This window comes from Corvus brachyrhynchos, unplaced genomic scaffold (assembly GCF_000691975.1).
Source record: "Corvus brachyrhynchos isolate BGI_N302 unplaced genomic scaffold, ASM69197v1 scaffold83, whole genome shotgun sequence".
Taxonomy (NCBI): Eukaryota; Metazoa; Chordata; class Aves; order Passeriformes; family Corvidae; genus Corvus; species Corvus brachyrhynchos.
In genome coordinates this window covers 2909231-2929650 of record NW_008238464.1, presented here as the reverse complement: position 1 = coordinate 2929650, position 20420 = coordinate 2909231, and the positions used below count along the sequence as shown (strand labels likewise).

General features: G+C 38.0%; 1 protein-coding gene across 5 annotated transcripts in view; it reads right to left on the bottom strand.

The window, feature by feature from the left end:
- Positions 1-121: 121 nt before the first annotated feature.
- IL1R1 (interleukin 1 receptor type 1) overlaps positions 122-20420 on the bottom strand; it is a 22158-nt gene continuing 1859 nt past the window's right edge. Inside the window, exons 3-14 of one of the 5 annotated variants that reach the window (XR_001862897.1) lie at positions 19899-20155; positions 18734-18876; positions 16723-16957; positions 15057-15246; positions 13929-14103; positions 12697-12762; positions 8268-8388; positions 6818-6963; positions 5886-6029; positions 4662-4826; positions 2245-3160; positions 122-1308 (exon numbers count right to left, since the gene is read on the bottom strand). Coding sequence is in view for 2 of the 5 variants with exons in the window: in XM_017737089.1 (XP_017592578.1) it covers positions 2784-3160; positions 4662-4826; positions 5886-6029; positions 6818-6963; positions 8268-8388; positions 12697-12762; positions 13929-14103; positions 15057-15246; positions 16723-16957; positions 18734-18824 (1710 nt within the window). In the remaining 3 variants the exon portion in view is untranslated. Of the gene's footprint in view, positions 3161-4661; positions 4827-5885; positions 6030-6817; positions 6964-8267; positions 8389-12696; positions 12763-13928; positions 14104-15056; positions 15247-16722; positions 16958-18733; positions 18877-19714; positions 19856-19898; positions 20156-20420 lie in introns of those variants that run through there. The other 4 variants (XR_001862898.1, XR_001862899.1, XM_017737089.1 and 1 more) reach the window with 4 other exon arrangements.

Below are 20420 nucleotides of genomic sequence, written 5' to 3'. Positions count from 1 at the left end.
GCCTGAATGAAGATCTACTATAGCAGTCTTGTTAAGACTCTGAGTCACAACTGCTGCTTGCCATTGTCCATTCTCAGCATGCTTTAGTGGAGAAATGAGGGCAAAAGAAAGAGCAGTACCATATGAAAAAAATATGTAGTGCCTTTATTAAATTTAAAAATGGACTCTTCCTCAAAGTGCCTTTACAAAACACACATGAAAACTTTAGCATCCTTTGTATAAATATACCAAAAGGAACAAATATTTTTTTAAAGAACACTATTTTGGCTCAGAAAATAACTTTCCATTCCTAAAGGTAAGGATAACAAGTAACAGTTTTCCTTTCAATCTATTCCAGTCAGCAGAAGTAATTAGGAGGATTGAGGTCACTGGAACTCTGTTGGCTGGCCTGCATACTGTGAGCTGTCAAGGTGAAAGCACAAAGTCAGTGTTACACCCTAGATCTCAGAGCACAGATAACATAATGCCAGTGTCTGGGCTTCACATTTGATACAGGGATCTTCTTGCAGAAGAGTTTTGTGACCAAACCATACAGCTTCTGTCCTATTTAAATCTTCTGTCGATGGGAACCATAACAATTAGACTCGTTCAGATGGTGTTCAGTAACTTCAGATGGATCTCAAGGCTGTTTTACCCTACTAGAGGCTGCCATTGAACACACACCATATTTAAAGGCAGACTGTGTGCAACAGCTAAATAAATGTGGCACTTCATGACTAGGACTGATCCTCCCTTGACACTTCTCTTGTGACTAGAACACAGAATGAGAACAGACTATGAGCATCTGCATAAGCGTGTACATAAATGACATTCATCAATAAAACACTTCAGTACCATGAGGGTTTGAATTAGACTGACATTTCAAATGCACTTCTACCCCTTCCTCTCTTGAAACAAAGAGATTCTTATTTCATTCTGGCCAAACATACACACAACTCACAAAGCTCAGAAGGCACTGTCTCTCAAAAGCACCATTTCAAGTTTCCAGCACACACTGAGGAAACCAAAGCAATTTAGGTGGGAGAAGAACCTATTTCCACTGGTTTTGTCACTTATCAGCCAGAACACTTTTTTTTAGCTGAGGATGGAGGCATAAGAAAATTGCTTGAGCCACGAAAGAAGCCAACACTGTAGTGTGTAAATTAATAGATGAATTCCGAAGGTTGCAGAACATTATTTTTTTCAGACAAACAAGTGGAGATACCAGAGGGAAAATTTCTGCCTAATACTGTATCAGCAACAGCCTTCAAGCAGAGCTTGGAAATTGATGGAGTTTGACACAAAAGCAAGTTGCTTGTTTCAAAGGAGCTGCAAGAGAAAACATAGATTGGAGTTTGAATGGGGGGAGAGAAAAAGGTGCTGCAAGAAAGAAGCTGATAGACACACAGAAATTCAGAGTTGCAAGCAGCAGCTAAAGGCAGGAACAGTCAATTCCTGAGGCTTCCCTATCCAACAAGATCTCACAATCTAAAAGCATAACTTTCAAGGACAGACTGAAATTACATGGGCAATTTGGCTCTCATCTCCTGTTTCTCTAAAATTAATAGCTATAAATATAGCATTAAAGAGGCCTGATTAATTTTTTAAATAAATCAAATCAATTCCCTGCCCCAAAAAAAGAATTGATCATGGCAAACTACTTCACTGCCTACACACAAGTCAAACGTAACTCTAGAGTTAACAGCTGGGGCATACATACTATTAAAATATTTCAAAATGAGAGAGAAAGGGTTCAACATACACACTAAGTTTTAACAACTTAGTTTTACACAACTTCCTTTCCCTTTTGTTTGGAAAGCCTTGACTGCAGCCTCCAGCACACAGTCATCTCAGATTCCTTACATATCAGAGCAGAGGGAAAGGAGAAAAGCAAGCAGCTGCAGGGGGTAACACAGGGCATCTCTCTCTCTCTCCCTCTCTCTCTCTACCCCTTGACATGGTCCTTAAGGTAAGGTAGATGAAGTCAATCATCCTGTACCCCCTATGACAAACTCTGTGTCATTAGCCAATTGTTCCACTTGGGTAAATAAATATATTAAGCCATTTAACTGGAAAGAAAAAGTTCTCTGGAGATTAATTTTTTGACTCCATACAGATTACAAAGGTATTTTTACAATGTCTGCATGTGACAAGTGACTAAAAATGGCATTGTTCTTTCAAATGTAAAAAAGATCAGGGAAGAGTATTTAAGCTTTGTCAACAGCAGGTTGACAGCACTTCAGGAGGGCTGGGATTGTCTCTTACCTTTTCTCCTGGACGATAACACACTGATGCAGTAACACGGGGATTTATCTTTCCACAAACTGAACAAGGCAAATAAAACTTGTAACAAAGAAAAGGTTTGTGTCATTTCATTAAAAAAAAAAAGAAACAAACATTTACTGGCACCAACCATGTGCATCATGTAATATCACAATTATAATTAGTATAATTTCCTTCATATTAAAACTTTAATTGCAGGGGGAAAAAAATCAAATTTTCTTCATTGATTTGGATTTTTTGACAGTTTTTTGCTCTTCCATTTTTAATACAAGAGAATTTCACAGAATCATTCTTGGGAAAGTACTTGTGTACTTCCCACATGTGCTACTGATGGTATTTCAAGGTGTTCTGTTGATCCAGCCAGAAGTAAAAAACATTCACATCTGTAGATGAAGCTGTAGTACCTTCACTCCAGTAAATTTGGATGAGATTGCACAAAACAGATACATGCAACCTTCAGTCAATCCATCACCAGCTCTGTGAACTGAATCAGTCATTAAGTGTCATTTCTCTTTTGTTATTTAAGGCAAATTCAAGTCTTTTGGTAACAAATGCAATCCTGATAAAGAGCCACTTTTTCTGGATGGCATCTGGTAACGCACTTTCTTCCAGAATCTGGTACCTGCTGAGTGGGACCTTTCTGAGAAGTCCCCTTTCCATCGGATAACCCCGTGCTTTTGCTTAATATATCTGATGGATTCTGGCATGGTTGCATAATCTTGTATTTTTTCAAGTTCAATGAGAATTACTTTAATGCCATCTTGGATAAGAGCACTATGCATGGCTAGCTGCTTTTCAGACACATCTTCCAGAATGCTGTAACAGGAGGACTCTGGTACTAAAACAATTATCACTCTCCTACTTTGACGGATTTTTTCATCAGCAACGCTGATCACAGCTGTAGAGAAAAAGGTTGTGCAAAATTAAGGTTATACATTTTTATTTTCTGTTACCAATATTCTGCAGCTGGTTCATTCACTGTTTGATATTTAAGCCAACACACTTTACATCAAAAATAGGGACGGGATATGAGCATGCAAGCAGTTACCTTGGGTTAGCCAACCACAGAGATCTGCCCAATGCACCACAATCTGACCCCATCAGGTTCTATGTCTATATCCTTGTTTTGCATAAACAGAGAAGAGCTACCAACTTTCTACTACTTACCTTGCTAATGCTGTTTTATTACCATCATAGGTACATATGCAAAAAACACAAGTTCCAGAACCACAGGACCTTTTAGCTTAAACAGTCTTCTGATATGCTCAACTGGTTTTGTTACATGTAAGTGGAAGAAATGATTCCCCCCAACAATGGCATTCCAGTCAATTACGTCTCAAACAGTGAAATATGGTAAATACAAAAAATGTATGGTAAATACACAAAAACCCTACGGCTAAACCCTGAGAACAGACTATTGCATTTTTTTCAAGCTGCAAGCAGCAGCTAAAGCACTTTAGATTCTACTTCCCGGGGAATCCTTCCTTCTCAAACCACTACCAAAATCCTTCAAATGTTAAAACAAAAAAAAAAGTGAGCCATGACTACCTCATGTAAGTTTATTTATTTATGAATTGTTTTTTAAATACAAAATTTTATTTCAGGCTAGTCTGAAAATTTATTCAGTCTCAGTATTATCTTTTTCAGGTCATAAGACCGGAAGAATTCAAAAGCCATTCATCATCATTTCACCTCACATAAGCAGCTGGTGGGATAGACTTTCTAATTTTCAGTGTCAGATACTACAATTTAAATTTGATGTACATATGTACACAGAGGAAACCTCCACAAGGACTTTACAGCCTTCCAAGAAAGGCAAGGCTTTCTAAGAACTTCTATTAGGGACAAGTAGCCTTTGATACAGCTGATCATTCCTGATAACTTGGTGTTACTTTGTATTTTTTTTTTTCCACCTGCACTGTCTAAACATTCATTAAACCCTGTATTGCATCCTGCCAGTTTTACAGAGATTCTCAGAGAAAATAAAAATGAATTAGTAGAGATGTCATCCTGTTGAATGGCCCCTTAAAGCAGCAGGTTTTTTTTATACCACTCATGAGACCTACTTTTCTGTATTTCCTGCCATTAGTCATCATTCACAACCACCATTTCGACTCCTCTTCCCCCCAGCATCGTTCCATGCCCAGATGTCTAGGCTAGCCAGACACTGAAAAAAACCTAAAAGTGCTAACTAATGACAAGGCAAAGGCTGAGATAAGCAGACTTCACGGGAACATCCAGTGCTTTATTTCTCATTCTTCATCAAAGGGATTAAGAGAATCATAGTTCATTTGACGGTGAGAGATATTTAGAATCCCATCTGACTGACTGCTTGTTTCTCAGTTGCATTTGCAGGTCAACGAGAAAACTCAAGTCAAATTTGTCTTCAGCTAACTTACCTTCTCCTGGTAAATCATCTCTCCCAAGTATGAAGAGGTTATATCCACACTGTCTTTCTAAGACCTCTGGCAGTATCTTCAGAGCAAAAATATCTGATGAATACAAGCAGCTTTCTCTGTTCTTTGGATACAGAACATAAGCATCATAGATCTTCTCATCTGAAACTACAGAGTGAGCAATAGAACTTCCATAAAAATGAATTCCAAAGACACAAGAGCAAGAAAGCAAACAAACAAAATCTCTAAACTCTGGGGGGTCTTCCCTTACCTGAGCCATTGTTTTAGGTCCTAATCCTGCTATATCAGCTAAGCATGTATAATTATACCAAGCCTGAAATACTTGTAGGACGAAGCCTTCTAGAATTCAGGATGCTGAATCCAAATAAGCAAAAGAGACCCGCAAAATTAAGTTGTAACATTCTTTTTTGAACGCTAAATAAAAAATGTTATTGCTGAATTATTTGCAAAACAGTGGACCCCGTGGTAGAACTGATACTTTAAATTCCAGCTGCCATATAACTCATAGGTGGTGTTGCAACCTGGAGTTTCAAACCACAGCAACCACTTAGGACATGACAACAAAAACAACCAAAGTATTAAACTTCAAGGTCCAAATTGTATTAGATATTTTGGATCAAACTTTTCAGAAAGACCAAATTTAAAAGACTTCCAAGAAATCTAAGATAATTTCAATACCTCTAGAAGATACTTTCTGTTTCTTTCACCATGTATCTCCTCTCAAATGTTTGGAAATTACCCACACTTCAGCATACTCTCATAGACAACACCCCATTTTTTTGAGTGCCAGGAAAGCAAAATTTCCAGAAAGTAAAATAATCAGAAGTGCTTTTAAATAGGAAACAAAATAAAGTTGTATTTTCCTGTTTCATCTATGGAAAATAAAAAACACTTAACAATTCTAATGTATTACTGCTTCCTGTAAGAATAGTAATGAAAAGTCACCTGAAAAACTGCTGTCAGAACAGTATTCAAACCACTGGAGTGGGTCTTAAGGAAAAGCTATGATAGTTCTGCGTTCCAGGAAAGTTGCTGATTTTTCCCCTGTAGATTCTTTTGTCATCTGAACTAATTCTAAACATCCTAAAAACATTACCCTTCCAAAAATCCCGAGGAAGACCAATCATGCTCCATGAGAGTAACTCACTGTTTTGCAAGTGAAGGTGGAAGCTCAAAACAATGCTCAGCACTGTTACACAAGCATACCTTTTTTACCCAGGAAAGGATGGCAGGAGTCCCGATACCAAAGCACAATATCGATTTTGAAGATCTTGTAGATAAAGAGAGTAAAAAATACTAAAAATACCAAGGAAACTCCTCCTCCAATTAAGTATCCCTGAATGTTTCGAGCTGCAGCAGCATAGAGTAAGAAAGAAAACAAATAAACAAAGTATAATTATAAACTAGAACCAGGGAAAGACAAGAATTGTTCAAAATCATTTAATCATTAAAATATTTTTTTATAAAGGAGTAAAAGATCAGGACAAACTGTTTATTGTATGTTTTCTGCCATTACTGTTATCTGACAAGCCTACTTATATCTTTCAAAGAAAAAATACCTCAACAGTCTGTTAAATGAGGCTACTCTTCAGCTGAAACACCAAAATAAAATATTGATATATAACCCAGCACAGCAGTAGAGTGAGAATTCTTGTACAAAATTCCATCAGTGAGAAAGGAAGGAAGCCAAAGGTGGGGAGGTGATCTCCTGACCTGCTGTTTTCCTCAGATCAACTAACTTTCCACGGTCTCCGCCCCTTCAATGATACTCATTTAGTGTCCTTTAGAACAAACATCCTCCACAAACTGCATTTTTTAGTCAATGCATATTAAAGAATTTCTGAGGTTAAATCTGACCCTGATAATCTTTACAGAGAAATTATAGTCATGTAAGAAGTTAGAGCTCAGATCCACTTTCACTCCTAAAATACTGAATGAGAGAAGACAAAGCAAATAAAAAGCACTATTTTCTTTCATTTTGCTAAGAATGTGACAAAAAATTCACGATAAAGGTACTGAGGTGCATTGTCTATTTTGCATAAAAGTACACCACCCAGCTTTAACTCTAAGTAAGGCATTGTCAAACTAACTGAGAGTTAAGTCAATGATCACCATTTTATCAAGAAGAGATCTCTTACCTGGGTATTCCAATTTGATGTAGGCTGTAAATTGTTGAGAACCATATATGAAGTGACAGAAAAATTTGTGAGCATAGTCCTTTACTTTCACTTTTGAAATGTTAAATTTTGTTCCAGATACAGCAAGTCCATGAGGCAACCCCTCTCTGTCATTAAAAAAAGGTAAAAGGGAAACATCTGTACGTATCTGAATATCTATGCTTAATATGAGACAGATTCATCTATCCACAAATACAGAAACATTTATTTTTTTACCTCTATAAACCAAGGAAGCTAGTGAAGCACAGTAAATATACCCCTGTAACTAATAATGTCATGAACTAAAAACATACTGGGCTTAGTTGTTTTAGGTTTTTCTAGGGTTGGGTTTGTTGTTTTTTTTCCCTGAGCTGGACAGAGGGTACCATTAGCAGTTTTGCAGGTGACTTAAAAAGGGATGTCTGATACAACAGCTACCATCCAGAGGAACCTTGATAGGATGGACAAATAAAAAAACATCTCAAGAAGTACAACGCAAAATGCAAATCCTGCATATGAGGAGGAATAACCAGATCCCAGGCACCCTGGACTGCATTAGGAAATACATTGCCAGCAGGTTAAGGGAAATGATCCTTCACCTCTGTTCAGCACTGGTGAGGTCACACCTGGAGTAATGGGGCCAGTTTTGGGCTCCCTAGTACAAGAGATGGATTGATTTGCTGGAGCAAGTCATGTAGAGTGATGTGACAATGATAAGGAATTGAAGTATCTGTCATACAAGACAGCAGGAACTGCTCAGCCTGGAGGAGGCTCAGGGGCAGGGGATGGATCTCATCAATGTTTGTAAATACCTGATGGGAGGAAGGAGTGGAGAAGAGGGACCCAGGCTCCTTTCAGTAGTGCCCACTGACTGGACAAGAGGCTATGAGAACAAATTGAATGACTTTCCCATCAGAAATTCCACCTGAACAGTTTTTTACTTCAGGGTCGTCAAACACTGGAACCTAAATGTCCTGCAACAAGAGCTTCTGCCTTGTGTTCTTGAGGACTAGCAGCTGTGTCTGTATTTAAAAAAGGACCACCATCACAAATAAAAAAAGTTGGGCGATTTTTTATTTTGGAACACTCTATCCTTCCCATATTAATGATAGAGGGCACACCTTGATGTATTAGTAAAAAAAAAAAAAACCCATACAAGAACAAATGCATAAGCAAGTATTACAACATCATATTTCACAACAGCATTATAAAAGTCTCTATGACTGCTTCATTTCATTTGTATCAGACACATTATTTACAATAAAATGTTGTTCTTTTAAAACCAAGCAGTAAGAATACACTGTTTGATACAGATTTCTAATTAGCCTTTCAATGACTACTGGCATTTGACTAGTAGTCTACTTTATAATGAATTCACTGTAAATTACTTCACCTACAAATGCACTACAAATTCAGTGTAAAGGATACTTACTCATAAAACTGTTCCCTGTAGGTTTTATCAAAGATATCAACATCCTCATCATTAACTTGCCAGAATGGAATCAAGCCATTTATGCCACTTGATATGTTACATTCCATGACTACGTGAGAGCCTACAAAGAAACATGTAAACACAACAACTGAAGGTCTTGTAAGACAAGCAGAATCAAGTGATGAGGGAACAGCTGGGAAACATAGGGATATAAAAGAAACCTACTTACCTTACAAAAAGCAAAGTCCTTAAAACTCATCCATTTGTAATCCAAATTTGGGTGTCTATGATCTGGATATAAACTCCACCCTAAATGTAGGTGTCTAAATGTTCACATCTATGTGTAAGCTACATGTCTAAGATAGCAACAGAGTTCATCTCTGCTGAAGTCCATGCACATTAAAGCAGATACCTTAACTGAATGGCTCTCCAGACTCCACTGAAAGATCTCCAGGGCTCAAATCAGTTGCATGTACACCTGTGGTGACATTAGAGATGCTCTCCAGCATCCAAGGTATCCATATGGAGTTGTCAGACAGTACTCCAGGTCTTCAAGAAATCTGCACTGCTAGAGTATCCAGACCACCCAAAACTGCACTCTATGTGTAGGCAGCTGAATTGAGCCCCTGTTGATCATGGCCTGAGTTAAGGACCCCAGATCATATGCACATTCCTGTGTGCAGACAACTACATCTGGGAGCTGAATCCCATTCTTAGTGACCATACATCTTTACTTCAAATCAGTCTTTTGGCCAACACCATCCACTGGGATGGTTTTTGAATATTGTCACACTCTACTTCCCGAGCAAGCTCACCTGCCACTCAGCTCCTTTGCCACCAATAGTCCAGATCTTACAGAATACCTCAGTATTAAGCAAGCCAATTTGCAAAGTATATTTATTGCCAGTGTACCTCAGAGAGCTCCATGTACAGGAAGGTAAGCAGCTTTCTTGGATTCCTTTCCTTCTGTATTTTACCCATGGAAGTTATGATTTGATAGAAGGCGGGCTCTCTCAGCTGGCCTATGTAAAGATCTCAGTGTTTCATTTCCTAGAACCACATCACATCTAGATGCTTCCACCAAGAGATGGTCTCTAACAAAAGTATGGAATAAACTCTTAGCTCACATGCAAAGCAGTTACTTGAACAAGAGTTCACACAGAAATCAGAGATGCTTCCCGATCTCTTCCCTCACATCCTTCCACCACAACAATTAATTTTTTTAAAGATGTGGTTTAGTGCATTGCACAATTATTAAAAAAAAAAAAAAAACCAAAACCCCTCAAGTGTTCCATGCTCTCCATGTCCACACATTCATGAATGTACTGTTAAGTTTCTACCCCAACTTCTCCTGTCATTTCTCATTCAAAAATCGTACAGGTGTTTCCACACAAGCATTCATGCAGCTGCTTAGAGATTCTGCCCTACAGCCAGAGGGCGTTTTTTTTTTTTACCCCAATGAAGGTACTGGACAGAGAATATTGAATGTTTGGATGGCAATGCCAATTTAAAATAAACAAAAACAAATCTCACCAAATTCCTTTAAAAAGTGTCCCCCCACGTAATACGGAATAATTTGTAGATCTCAGCAGTCACAATAAACCCACTTTGTGGCTGGAGTCTCCTTTTAGTTTCACCTGTGGCTATTACCCTAATGTCTGTAAGGTAATCAAGGTTTGCTCATCCTAGGTGGTCCAAGGCATCCAACAATACAACTTTTAATTAATGCTGTGTCCAAGCCTTACAAATATGGACCAAATTCTACAATAAGGAGACTAAACAAGTTGTCCCATAACACATCCTAATCTTAATGATTTAGGCTGAGAGCCACAGGCAGCCCCTGGACTAATAAATTGCTCAGCAAATACTATCAAGGATTTAAAAAAACCCTAAACACTGCCTTCAGTAAATTAAGAGCCTGCAGATCAGATTCCATCTGAGTAGAGGCTGCATCAGTAAGAACTCTTCTGAATTGAATGGGAAGTCACAACTAACAACCAGTCAAAACTGGGGATCAGACTTACATGATACTTTAATGGGAGGGAGATACACTACAGGGAAGCCCAAATGTAACACTGCTTCATTTCTTCCACAGTTACAATTACAAAGAAAAAGGGAAGTTTTCACACAAAGATTAGGGTTATATGGGGTAAAACATTATTATGGAAAGTCTCCCTCTTTTAATCCAAGACCTGGTGAAAAAATTTCCTTAATAGTGAAAGAACTGAAAGTTTTTCAGGCATGTATTGTTTGTAATGAAGACAGAGAAGATGTAATTACCAGAAAAGAAGGGGCTGCTGAGCCATACTAGACTATTTCAACAGAATTAAATAACCATCTGAAGACCACAGGACTGCAAGCCTTTAAAATAATACTGTTTGTATCAGATCCTGAATATTCTCCCTGTTCAAAACAAAGCCTTCTGGACTTTGGAAGAACATAATTTCTATTAAAGCTCATTCACAATTCTGGTCAAAATCTACTGATCCTCACCAGAACCTCCCAACTTCAGAGTAAGCTACCTTTCATAAGCTGTTGAGGCCAAAAAGAAAAGAACAAAACAAAACACCCACTAAAACCCCAAAACACTCCCAAACACACATACACACAAAACCCACCAGTGTTTCGGTGCTGTCCAGTTTAATACCATATATTCAAAGTTAGAATTTGGGACAGACAAAAATGTTTCACATGATATGAAAAGAAACATGAAGCTTTAACATGAGAAAACAACACCTGTTATATACAGTATTTACAAGCTCGATGTCAGAAAAATTAGCAGCAGAAGTAGCTGTATTATGTGAGATTCCATCACTGTGATGCACATAAGAATAATCCACAATGCTCTGGCCTGACCTCCCATGTCATGTCAGAGTCCAAATGCAACCTTTCCTCAGAGATTCTCTAATGATCTAATTCCTCAAAAGATTACAAAACAGTTTCCTGTACTAGGAAATTCTAGTAAATAGCCAATCACACTTCCCCAAAATCAGTCAATGCTCTTTTAAATCAAATATTTTGTTTGCAACTGCTCCCTTTGGTAAAAAATGATTAAAAAATACAGTTCAAACAGCTCCAATCTCATTCTTCTGGACTTTGTCAGTAGAACACAACTCTGTCTGACATGTGGTGCACTTTAAACACACATAACTTTGCTTAGGAAAAGACTACAATACCATATACTTGGCTCAGAGAATTACAGAATAATTGAGGTTGAAAGAAAGGGTCTGTAATTCAATTTCCCCCTCAAAGCAGGGTCTGATTCTGAGGTCAGACCAGGCTGCTCAGAGATTTATTCAGTCAGATTCTAAAACCTCTAAAGACGGACAGCACAACTTTTCTGGGCAGCCTGCTGCACTGCCCAGCTATCCTCCCTGTGAAGAACTTATTCTTTATACCCAGAATCTCTTATTTAAGAAATTTCCAAGATAAACAGTACCTGGTGATTCCATGATGATTTTTTGCCTTTTCTTTTACACCCCTTTTATACTTTTTTACAACTTCTGTATTCTTAGTGCTTTTTGCCTACATTCTTGGACTTACTTGTCAAGCTAGGAGACTAAACATTTTAGAAGCTTCGTAGTTAGGGATCAGTGTGCCCCAGACCCCAAGGTCCTCTCCAGAACACATTCTGTAAACCAAGATAGAACCATCCAGGGGAAGGTTCCTTGGAGAGGGGGGCTCACTCGAGCCTCTCATTGGGGAATCTTTGATCGATATGCTGATTAATAAGACCTATAATATTGTAGCAGATCTGTTGTGGGTGTGGGCATTGCAGTGTGCATTGGGGTGCATTCGACCTGGACATAGTGCACCTAAGGGTCCTAAAATAAATACCAAGGTAAAATCCCTTTTCCCCTTCTAAACGTGTTTAATTCTTGATTTTAAGACCAGGAAAAGGCATCACTGGGATATGCATAAACTAGCAGCTCACTGTTTCACAAAAGATCAGTATCCAAAATCTGTATTACCCTAAAACAAGGAATAAAATCCAGGTTGTTGAGAGGGAAGGGAGACCCGAAACATACAGGAAGAGAAAGAGCTACTGGACTGGTCAACTGCAAACTATCCTAACATGCTACATGTACACAAACCATATTTCCACAGATACTGAGGATACGTCAAGACACAAACACTGAGAAGCAGTAAAAAGGACAGATGGCAATAACAGAAAATAAATCAATAAAAGAAATGTATCCCGCACAACACTGCTGGTCAAAAGACTCCAATCTTAGGCACAGTTACTTCCCCCTGCAAATCACTTGTGGGAATCATGTTCTAATATCTACCCTCTGTCTTCCAGATATCCTCAATCCACATGCTTATCTCCCAGACTTGCTGAAGTCCGTGGAAATGTTCACATATTATTTCACAAAGATCAGGAGCTTATTTGTTTCAGTTAATGATCTCTTAAATAGTCACTACTTACCAAGTTCTACTTCAATTGTATTGTTCCTTGGATAAATAAACTCTGGTTGTATCTGCAGTGGTTTTTCTAACCAAAACAAAGAGAAAAATAAAACCTTCAGGCAGGAAAAGATCCACAACTTAGTTCAACTGACAATAGTTTTGGTTTTACAATGGGTTTGTTTTATGGCTTGGTATTATTGTAGTGCCATACTTACTGCTAGTTTCAAATTTACAACAGAAATATCTCATAAGATATATGCTCTACTCTCTCCGAGCTATTCTATTTTAGCTCCCAAGTTAACAAAAAAAATACCTTAAAAATGCTTTAAAAAAAAATCTCAAGTCTATTGGCAGTAGATATAAAAGTAACACCAAACCAGAAAACAAAGACAAAACCAAAAAATGCAGTTAACTTTTTCAGAGATAAATAAGGTAAAGAAAAAGGGTTGTATCAATAACCTCCTAGATAAGGTGAATATTTTTTTAAGTAAAATTTTAAACAAACCCATACTTAAACTGGGCTGGAATTTTATCATTCTGCATGATGTACAGATGGGCTGCCAACAACCCACTGTTCTTGTATCACCTATATAAAGTCAGAATTTTGGTTTAACCTAAAAAGATGGACCTGCTGTCTCCAGACAACTATTCTGATAGGACTATTATCATGTTACTAGTCAGGTCACCAGCAACATTGCCCACAAAGACATAATCACAATGGTGACTGCAATAAATGACACTACTGGCAGAGTGAGACAGCAGAAAAGCACAAACAAGTGCCAACAGTAAGCCAATCCTTTCAAGAGGAACATTTATTCACTTTATACTACTTATACAGCTTGTCACATCTCCTTTCCCATCAACAGAGGAGCAAGTTCACCAACAGGGCTTCAAGCAGGTAGTTTGCTGTGATAGTCTCAGAAAAAAAAGCTTCTATGTTTAAGCTTATTTACTTTTATGGTGCACTATTTGTTTTGGCAAAAACAATTCCTCCGCCCCAGTAACCACTGCTTTCTTCTAATTCTGATTACTAACCCTGAATTACTCATTTCCCCGTGACAATCCATCCTCAAAAGCAATGCTCAAGGGTAGCAACATGACTCATTGCCTTTCAATTTTATGTTCAGGAATAAATTAAAGAAGATTTACAACTCTAATTTCACAGAGCTGAAAAGTAACATGCCAAGTATCTTATGTCTGCATACAAATATTTACAGCAGAGCCAAACACAGAATAACATCATGCACTCACCTTTAACCTCTAGACTTATGGTTCTTGAAACATTATATTGTTTTCCCATATATGTGTATAACATATGGCATGTGTAGTTTCCTCTATCTTGCACAGTTACATTACGAATCAAGACAGCATTTTCACCCTCTGCCAAAAGAAGTCGCTTGTCTTCAAGAAATCCAGGTTTACACTCCTAAACACACCAAAAGTACCTTTGACTTAAGGGAACTAAAAACGTGACAAATAAATCAGTTACTGAACTCTACTGATGGTTAAAATACTTCGCAAATACTGACTTTTTGAAAGTCATGGTGTGGATTCTTTTCCAAGCATCACTACAGTCTAACAAAGTCTGGTGACATCTTGGTCCACTTGCACTTTTTAAAAAAATCACTGCAGCCAATCCTTTAAGTTTTCAAATGCTGTGCTTTAGTTCACTGCCTTCATGAATAGCTTGACAGTTTTCTCTCAGGCTGTCAGGTGTAGTAGAAGTTATTACACATGTAGCAGAGTTTATGGGAATACATGCCTGCACCCCTACTTCTTTGTGATGAAAGAGCTGCTGTAGCAGTGCCTCATGCTGTTTGGGTGTTTCACCATTTCTGTGGCAATGCAAATTCAGGGAAAAAAGCTTCCTTTTCTTCCTTGACCTACAAACAGTGGAGAATCTCTTCACCTCAGAAGATGTATAGGTGCAGCACCAAGGTTATTTCACATGTATAGGCCCATGTAGCTCTTTTAATACCAGCATCAGAATTAGGAGTTCCAGAATTTTAGCTTAACACAGACAAAATACATGTTTCCAAGCTTGCACAGAGTATTTTCGTAGAACCAAAGCAAGCAGCATAGGAATACCACAGCATGGTCAACAGATAGGACATGCCTAACATTCTGAGAAACTGAAATAATTATGCAAAGCCTTCTATTTAGAGAAACATACAAGTTTTAAAACTTATTATCTACATAATAAGTAGATAATCAAAGGATAAACCAGAATTTCACAAATCTTACTCACACTCATGCCTTACTCAAACTGCAGAGAAAATAAACCTTCATTTCCAAAAGCTGCTTTTCACAGTTACTTAGTAAGACATTTTAAATAACACATTTTGTATCTTGTATATATGAAATACAGATGTTCAGTACCTTATACCAATGTACTTCGGGCTGATTATTGTCTCCATCTTTAAATTGTTCTAGATCAGGACATATAATCTTCCCAGTATTCGTGCTTGTCACTTTTTGTTCAAACTTCATTTTTCCATTAAAACACAAACCATTATCGTTCTTAAAAACTGTTAAATTTATGGTTCTTTTGTTAGAGTGGTTAAGGCTCCTGTAATTAGAACAGCAGACAAGTCAGGTCATTAGTACTAAGGTTCCTTATTTCCAGCAAGTCAGGGAGAGGTATTTCAGCATCTCCACCAGCCTTGCCTCTATAACACCCCAGCTATACTCCCTTAGCTTGTAAACACCATCTTCAGCCTCTCAGCCCCTGTTCCAGATGAAGAGATGGGAATAAGCTCTGAGTTTGTGTTGTGAGCAGAAATGGAGTTTTCTCTGGACACACCAGACTGTCAGGACTTCTCAGAGCTGCAGTTAAGGCTTAAGTGACTGATGTTAAATGACTGAACCCTAGCAAGTTTTTTGTTCTGCTGATATTATGTAAGCCAGGGATGTGAGGTGCCCACAGGAACACATCTCATAGCTCAAGCTGGGTAGCTTTGAAAGGATGTCTTCTGACTCCAATTTTGGTTTCGTGGTAAACTCCAGTGAAGGAGTGTGCAGGTGACATTGGAAGTTTTTGATGATCATTGTTACTACATTCACAACCCAAACCCCTCCAGCATAACTGGTGCACTCTATGCACACCAGTATACATAACTACACACTACTAAAACAAATTTAGGGCCACCTGAAAAGCCTGGATTGGCTGTTCTCAGTGTGTTGTGGCAACACCAGGAGGAAAGGAACATCTTGTGTACATCTTCCCAAAATTAATTTCCTGTTCAGCGCACAGTGAATTTCAACCATTGTAAAAAAAGATTTGATGACCTAAGTATTGAAGTTCAGTGCACTAATCTTAGCTATTGATCTAGCAAGAGCCTTAAAGTACTAAAAAAGCTAGATATAGATTCTTTTCAAATCATCTATTCCTTTTTAGTTCTCTGTGCACTCAGATCATTTGAGTAGTACTAGAGACATTATTTTCACTGTCTCTAAAGCTGTCTAGCACACTGCTTTGCTCTTTAAATGCATTCTCATTTTTGACCAGTAACATTTGGTAATATTTTAAAATAAAATATAAAAAATGTTTTCTGCCTTTTAACTTGTGATTTCTAGTAAGATTTCCAAAAAGTGGCTAAGCTCTCCAGAAAGTCTGTGTGTGGTGATAAAATGCAGAGTTTGCTCCTCTTAGAACTTTCTTGCATTTAGCCTTGTCCTACAAAGAAACCAAAGTGCTCTTCTGATCTGTCAGTATTAAACAGCAACTTGAACACAGGAAAAGCCAAAGAAGTTAAGACATTTTCCTGTGACCTTACACTTCATCCCAAACAAACATAGCAAACAACCACCCCCACAGACCATTTTTAGTATCATCATGCTTTAAGATAGTCTTCTGTATGAACCACTTTTGCAGTGCTAAATGTGTGGAATAGAAGAGAAACACAGGCATCATGCAGAAACAAAAAGCATGGTCAAAACAGTGCTTTTAACTAATCTAAGCATTCTACCTAAAACAAGAAGTTTTGTGCACTCCAGTCCCACAAATTAATTATCACACTTGCAATCCAGTTGTTTCCTTCCTTACCTTATATTGCATTCATAAAGCCCAGAATCTTCCAGCATTGCAGGAATAAACCAAAGCAAGCCCTCTCGCTGGTGGATCCTGGCATCTCTCTCTGTGGTCACTGGTGTAGCACTACCATTTTTATACCATGTCAGATTGTAATCAGAGTGAAGCACTGGCAATGTAATTATTGGGCAAGTAATAGCTGTGGGCTCTCCAACAAGCACAAAGTAATCACAAATAACACACCCTTTTGCTAAAAAAAAAAACAAAAAAAGAAAAAATTTTTAAATGATAAGTGCTTTTAATTTGTACGCTTTTCTGAAGTATTAATACCCATTCCAAGTTACACAGAATTAGAAAAACTTTCTGTAAAAATTTATCATTTAAAACATCACAAGGCTATTATTTTTTAGTTGTTACCATCTTCTGGTTGAGAACATAAAAACGTATTTTACAAGCTTAAGCCACAACTTTCTGTTAAGGTATCCAGCAACAAGCACATGCAAGTCAAACAGCCTCACTGCAAAGCAGAGTGTAAGAAGATCCATGGGATTCATCAGGCAACTCCAAGCTTCCCAACCTACTTGTCATGTCCTTGTTACTTAACCATGCTAGTACTTTCGCAGAATTGCCAGATTCTTGAAGTAAATACTATCTATGTAAAGCACAGTGCAAACAGTAGCAGTGCAGAGCTCCTGCCACTATGACTGTGGGGCCAAAAACAGAAGCACAAGACAGCATGGACAGTATGGAATGAGATCAAGACCTTAATACATCAATGGGTCTGTAAACCAATATGTCACAATACAAAAAAAAATTCATAGAGAAATAGGATTCAGATTAACAAGACTATAATGTATTATTTCCTCCCTACATCTGCATCTTTAACCAGAAGGCCCATTATTAGGAGCATCACAAAAAAGGCCGATATAAACACAGCTTTTGTAATTTTGCCTGTGTAACAAGCTGACAAGACATAATCATGCAGCCTAGCCAGCACTTCTTTCAACATCAGCCAAAAAAAGTCAGAGAAAAAAGGAGAGATACTGCAAAAAGTCATCAAGAGCCCAAACTGTAAACAAAAACTTATTGGAGAATACCACTTTAGCACAGAGCTGGCCATTTGGCTATAAAGCAGATTATAAAACTTTCAATCTTTTGCATACATTTGCCCAGAGAAGGTGAGGATGCCCCATTCCTGGAAGTGTTCAAGGCCGGGTTGAATGGGACTTTGAGCAACCTGGTCTAGTGAAAGGTGTCCCTGCTTATGGCAGGGGGGGTGGATTGACTGATCTTTAAGGACCCTTCCAATCCAAACTATTCTGTGATTTTATGTGCAACACTGAATTTTTATGAAACTGCAAAACATCTGGTTGAACTGATTTTACAAATCTTGCCGAATGACTGTACAAATACATAGTTAACATATTCAATTTCAAAATAAATAAAGCCTTCACTAACCTTTCTAATATCACTACCTTCCCATTTAAAGACTTCAAGTAGGTCTCCATATAGCTCAATCTAATCCAGAGACATTAATATTAGACTGCTTATGCCAAGAGTAGCAAGACAAGCATCATTAATTTACGTAGTTCTAAACTTTACTGAAATACTAGACCTATCATTAAAAATATTACTAATTTAACTGTAAAGGAAACTCAGTCCTATTGCTTTCAGGACCAGACATACAGAATGTCTCATAAAGAAGGCACTCTATAGCTAACCTTATGTCGAGGAAGCAAATCACTTTGGGCTTTCTTCATAAGAAACAGGGAGAGGCTAATCAAAGTCTCAGTGCCCTAAATTTATGTGCCTAGATTTTAAAAAACTTATCTCCATTTGTCCATGACATTCCTAGTGCCATTTGAATCCCAGCAGAGGCATTCAGCTATCATCAATATGCTAAAGCAAAAGCAAATCCCAAACCCACTACTTATTCTCAGTAACTCTTTCCTATTAAATACACACAACTCATCTCTTGCAGATTTTCTTTTTTAAAATGGCAATTTCAACAAAGTATTTAACCTACCAGCACTGAAGAGAGGTATCAGTACAATGAGATGACCAATGAGCAAAAATACAGATGTCATATTTTGCTGCAAACCAGAAGTTTTTTCCATTGGTGTGGTAAGATTGTTCAAGCTGCACTGCCCTCTGCACCCTGCATTACTCCTTAAAAAAAAAAAAAAAATCAGAAGCAGCATTAGTCATCGTGGGGAGGGGAAAACAGATTTGGTAATTTCAACTTTGGTAGATTTCAGCTACAGACTCTTGGCCTTCACAAACAGCTGCTCAGTTTTCAGCTTTCTACTAGAACTTTTCCTGGAACTAGAACTATTCCAATGGAATAACTCTTGCATAAGTGTAATATTCTTTTACCAGCATAGTTAAACGAAAAAAAAACCCCACAACCCTCAAGCACAGACAAATTAGGCTAGCATAGTGATTTAAGCTATACTGCATAATTTAAAAATCAAGCTTAAGACACTCTTCTTTCCAAATACAAGAGACACAATCACAGAGAAGTATAAAGTTTCCTTCTTTGAACTGTTCTTATACAGCTGAGGCAGCACTGCTTGCAAGAGCAATAACTTGGAAGTTCTTTGCAGAAGGACAAGCATACTGTAACTCCAGTGTCATCTGCCACTTAAAATTGGCATCTAAAGTTGAATGTCTGTGGAAATCACAGCTAATATGAACTGCTGTGGTCAGACACAAAGAAAGTGTCCAAGAATTGTAGTTTCAATTCACACCTCAGGTCTTATTTTTAGTTTTCTCCAACAAAGACATGACTGAACACACACCCACTGCCCTCATGGCCCAAAAGTGGCTTCTATGAAACTCTAAACTTTAACCAAGTCCTGCTCCCCTCTCAGATGCACCAGCTTTCTTGGTAAGGTGTCATCAGAGATCTCCCCAAGCCTTCTACTGTCAACCAGCTGGCCAACAATTAAATCCTTCCCCCTCTGACAGCTCATTGTAGGCTAAGATCTGCATTTAGTGGCCTTACCTTTCCTCAGCTTTTGATTATTTTGCATGCTGCTGCCTCTCACTCTAAAGCAAGCTGGTTTCACATGTAGCAGTCCATTGCAAAACATTTATTGCACAGGTCCTAGTTAATATTTGCATTCCACCCAGCTACAAATGGCAGGAAGAAGATGAAGTATCCCCTGAAAAAGTAAGCTGTGACTTACTTTTATGTCCAATGTAATTCGCTTCAGTCACAAATAAGCCACACCAGTTCCTTCTTTTGAAGCATTTCATATGCAGAAGTGCTGCATTAGGGAGGGTTACATAGTGCAATAATTTAATATAACAGCCTCCAAGATAGTTCTTTTGGACAGTTTATCTGAGGAAACCCTCACACCACAGTCCTTATTTAGTTGCCTTGTGTGTGCTTTTACTGTAACTTGCCAATGAGCAGGTCACCAGTTCTGAAGTTTCAGTTTACCTGTAAAAAGCAGAGAACAGGAAAACAAGATTTTACAAAACACATCATTTGGACAGCAGCATACACATACAAACCTAAATTTTCTACAGACATCCTAAATGTAAAAGCAAGAGCATCCCCCTGCCTACATTAGAGAGATGACTTAAAAGAGCAACAAAACTTGCAGTAGAGACTGATCAAGAATTCTAGCAAATATCTTTGGGAAAAAAAGTTTGTCAAAAATGACATAATGTTACACATGTGTCAAGCAACTTTGTAAGACAGG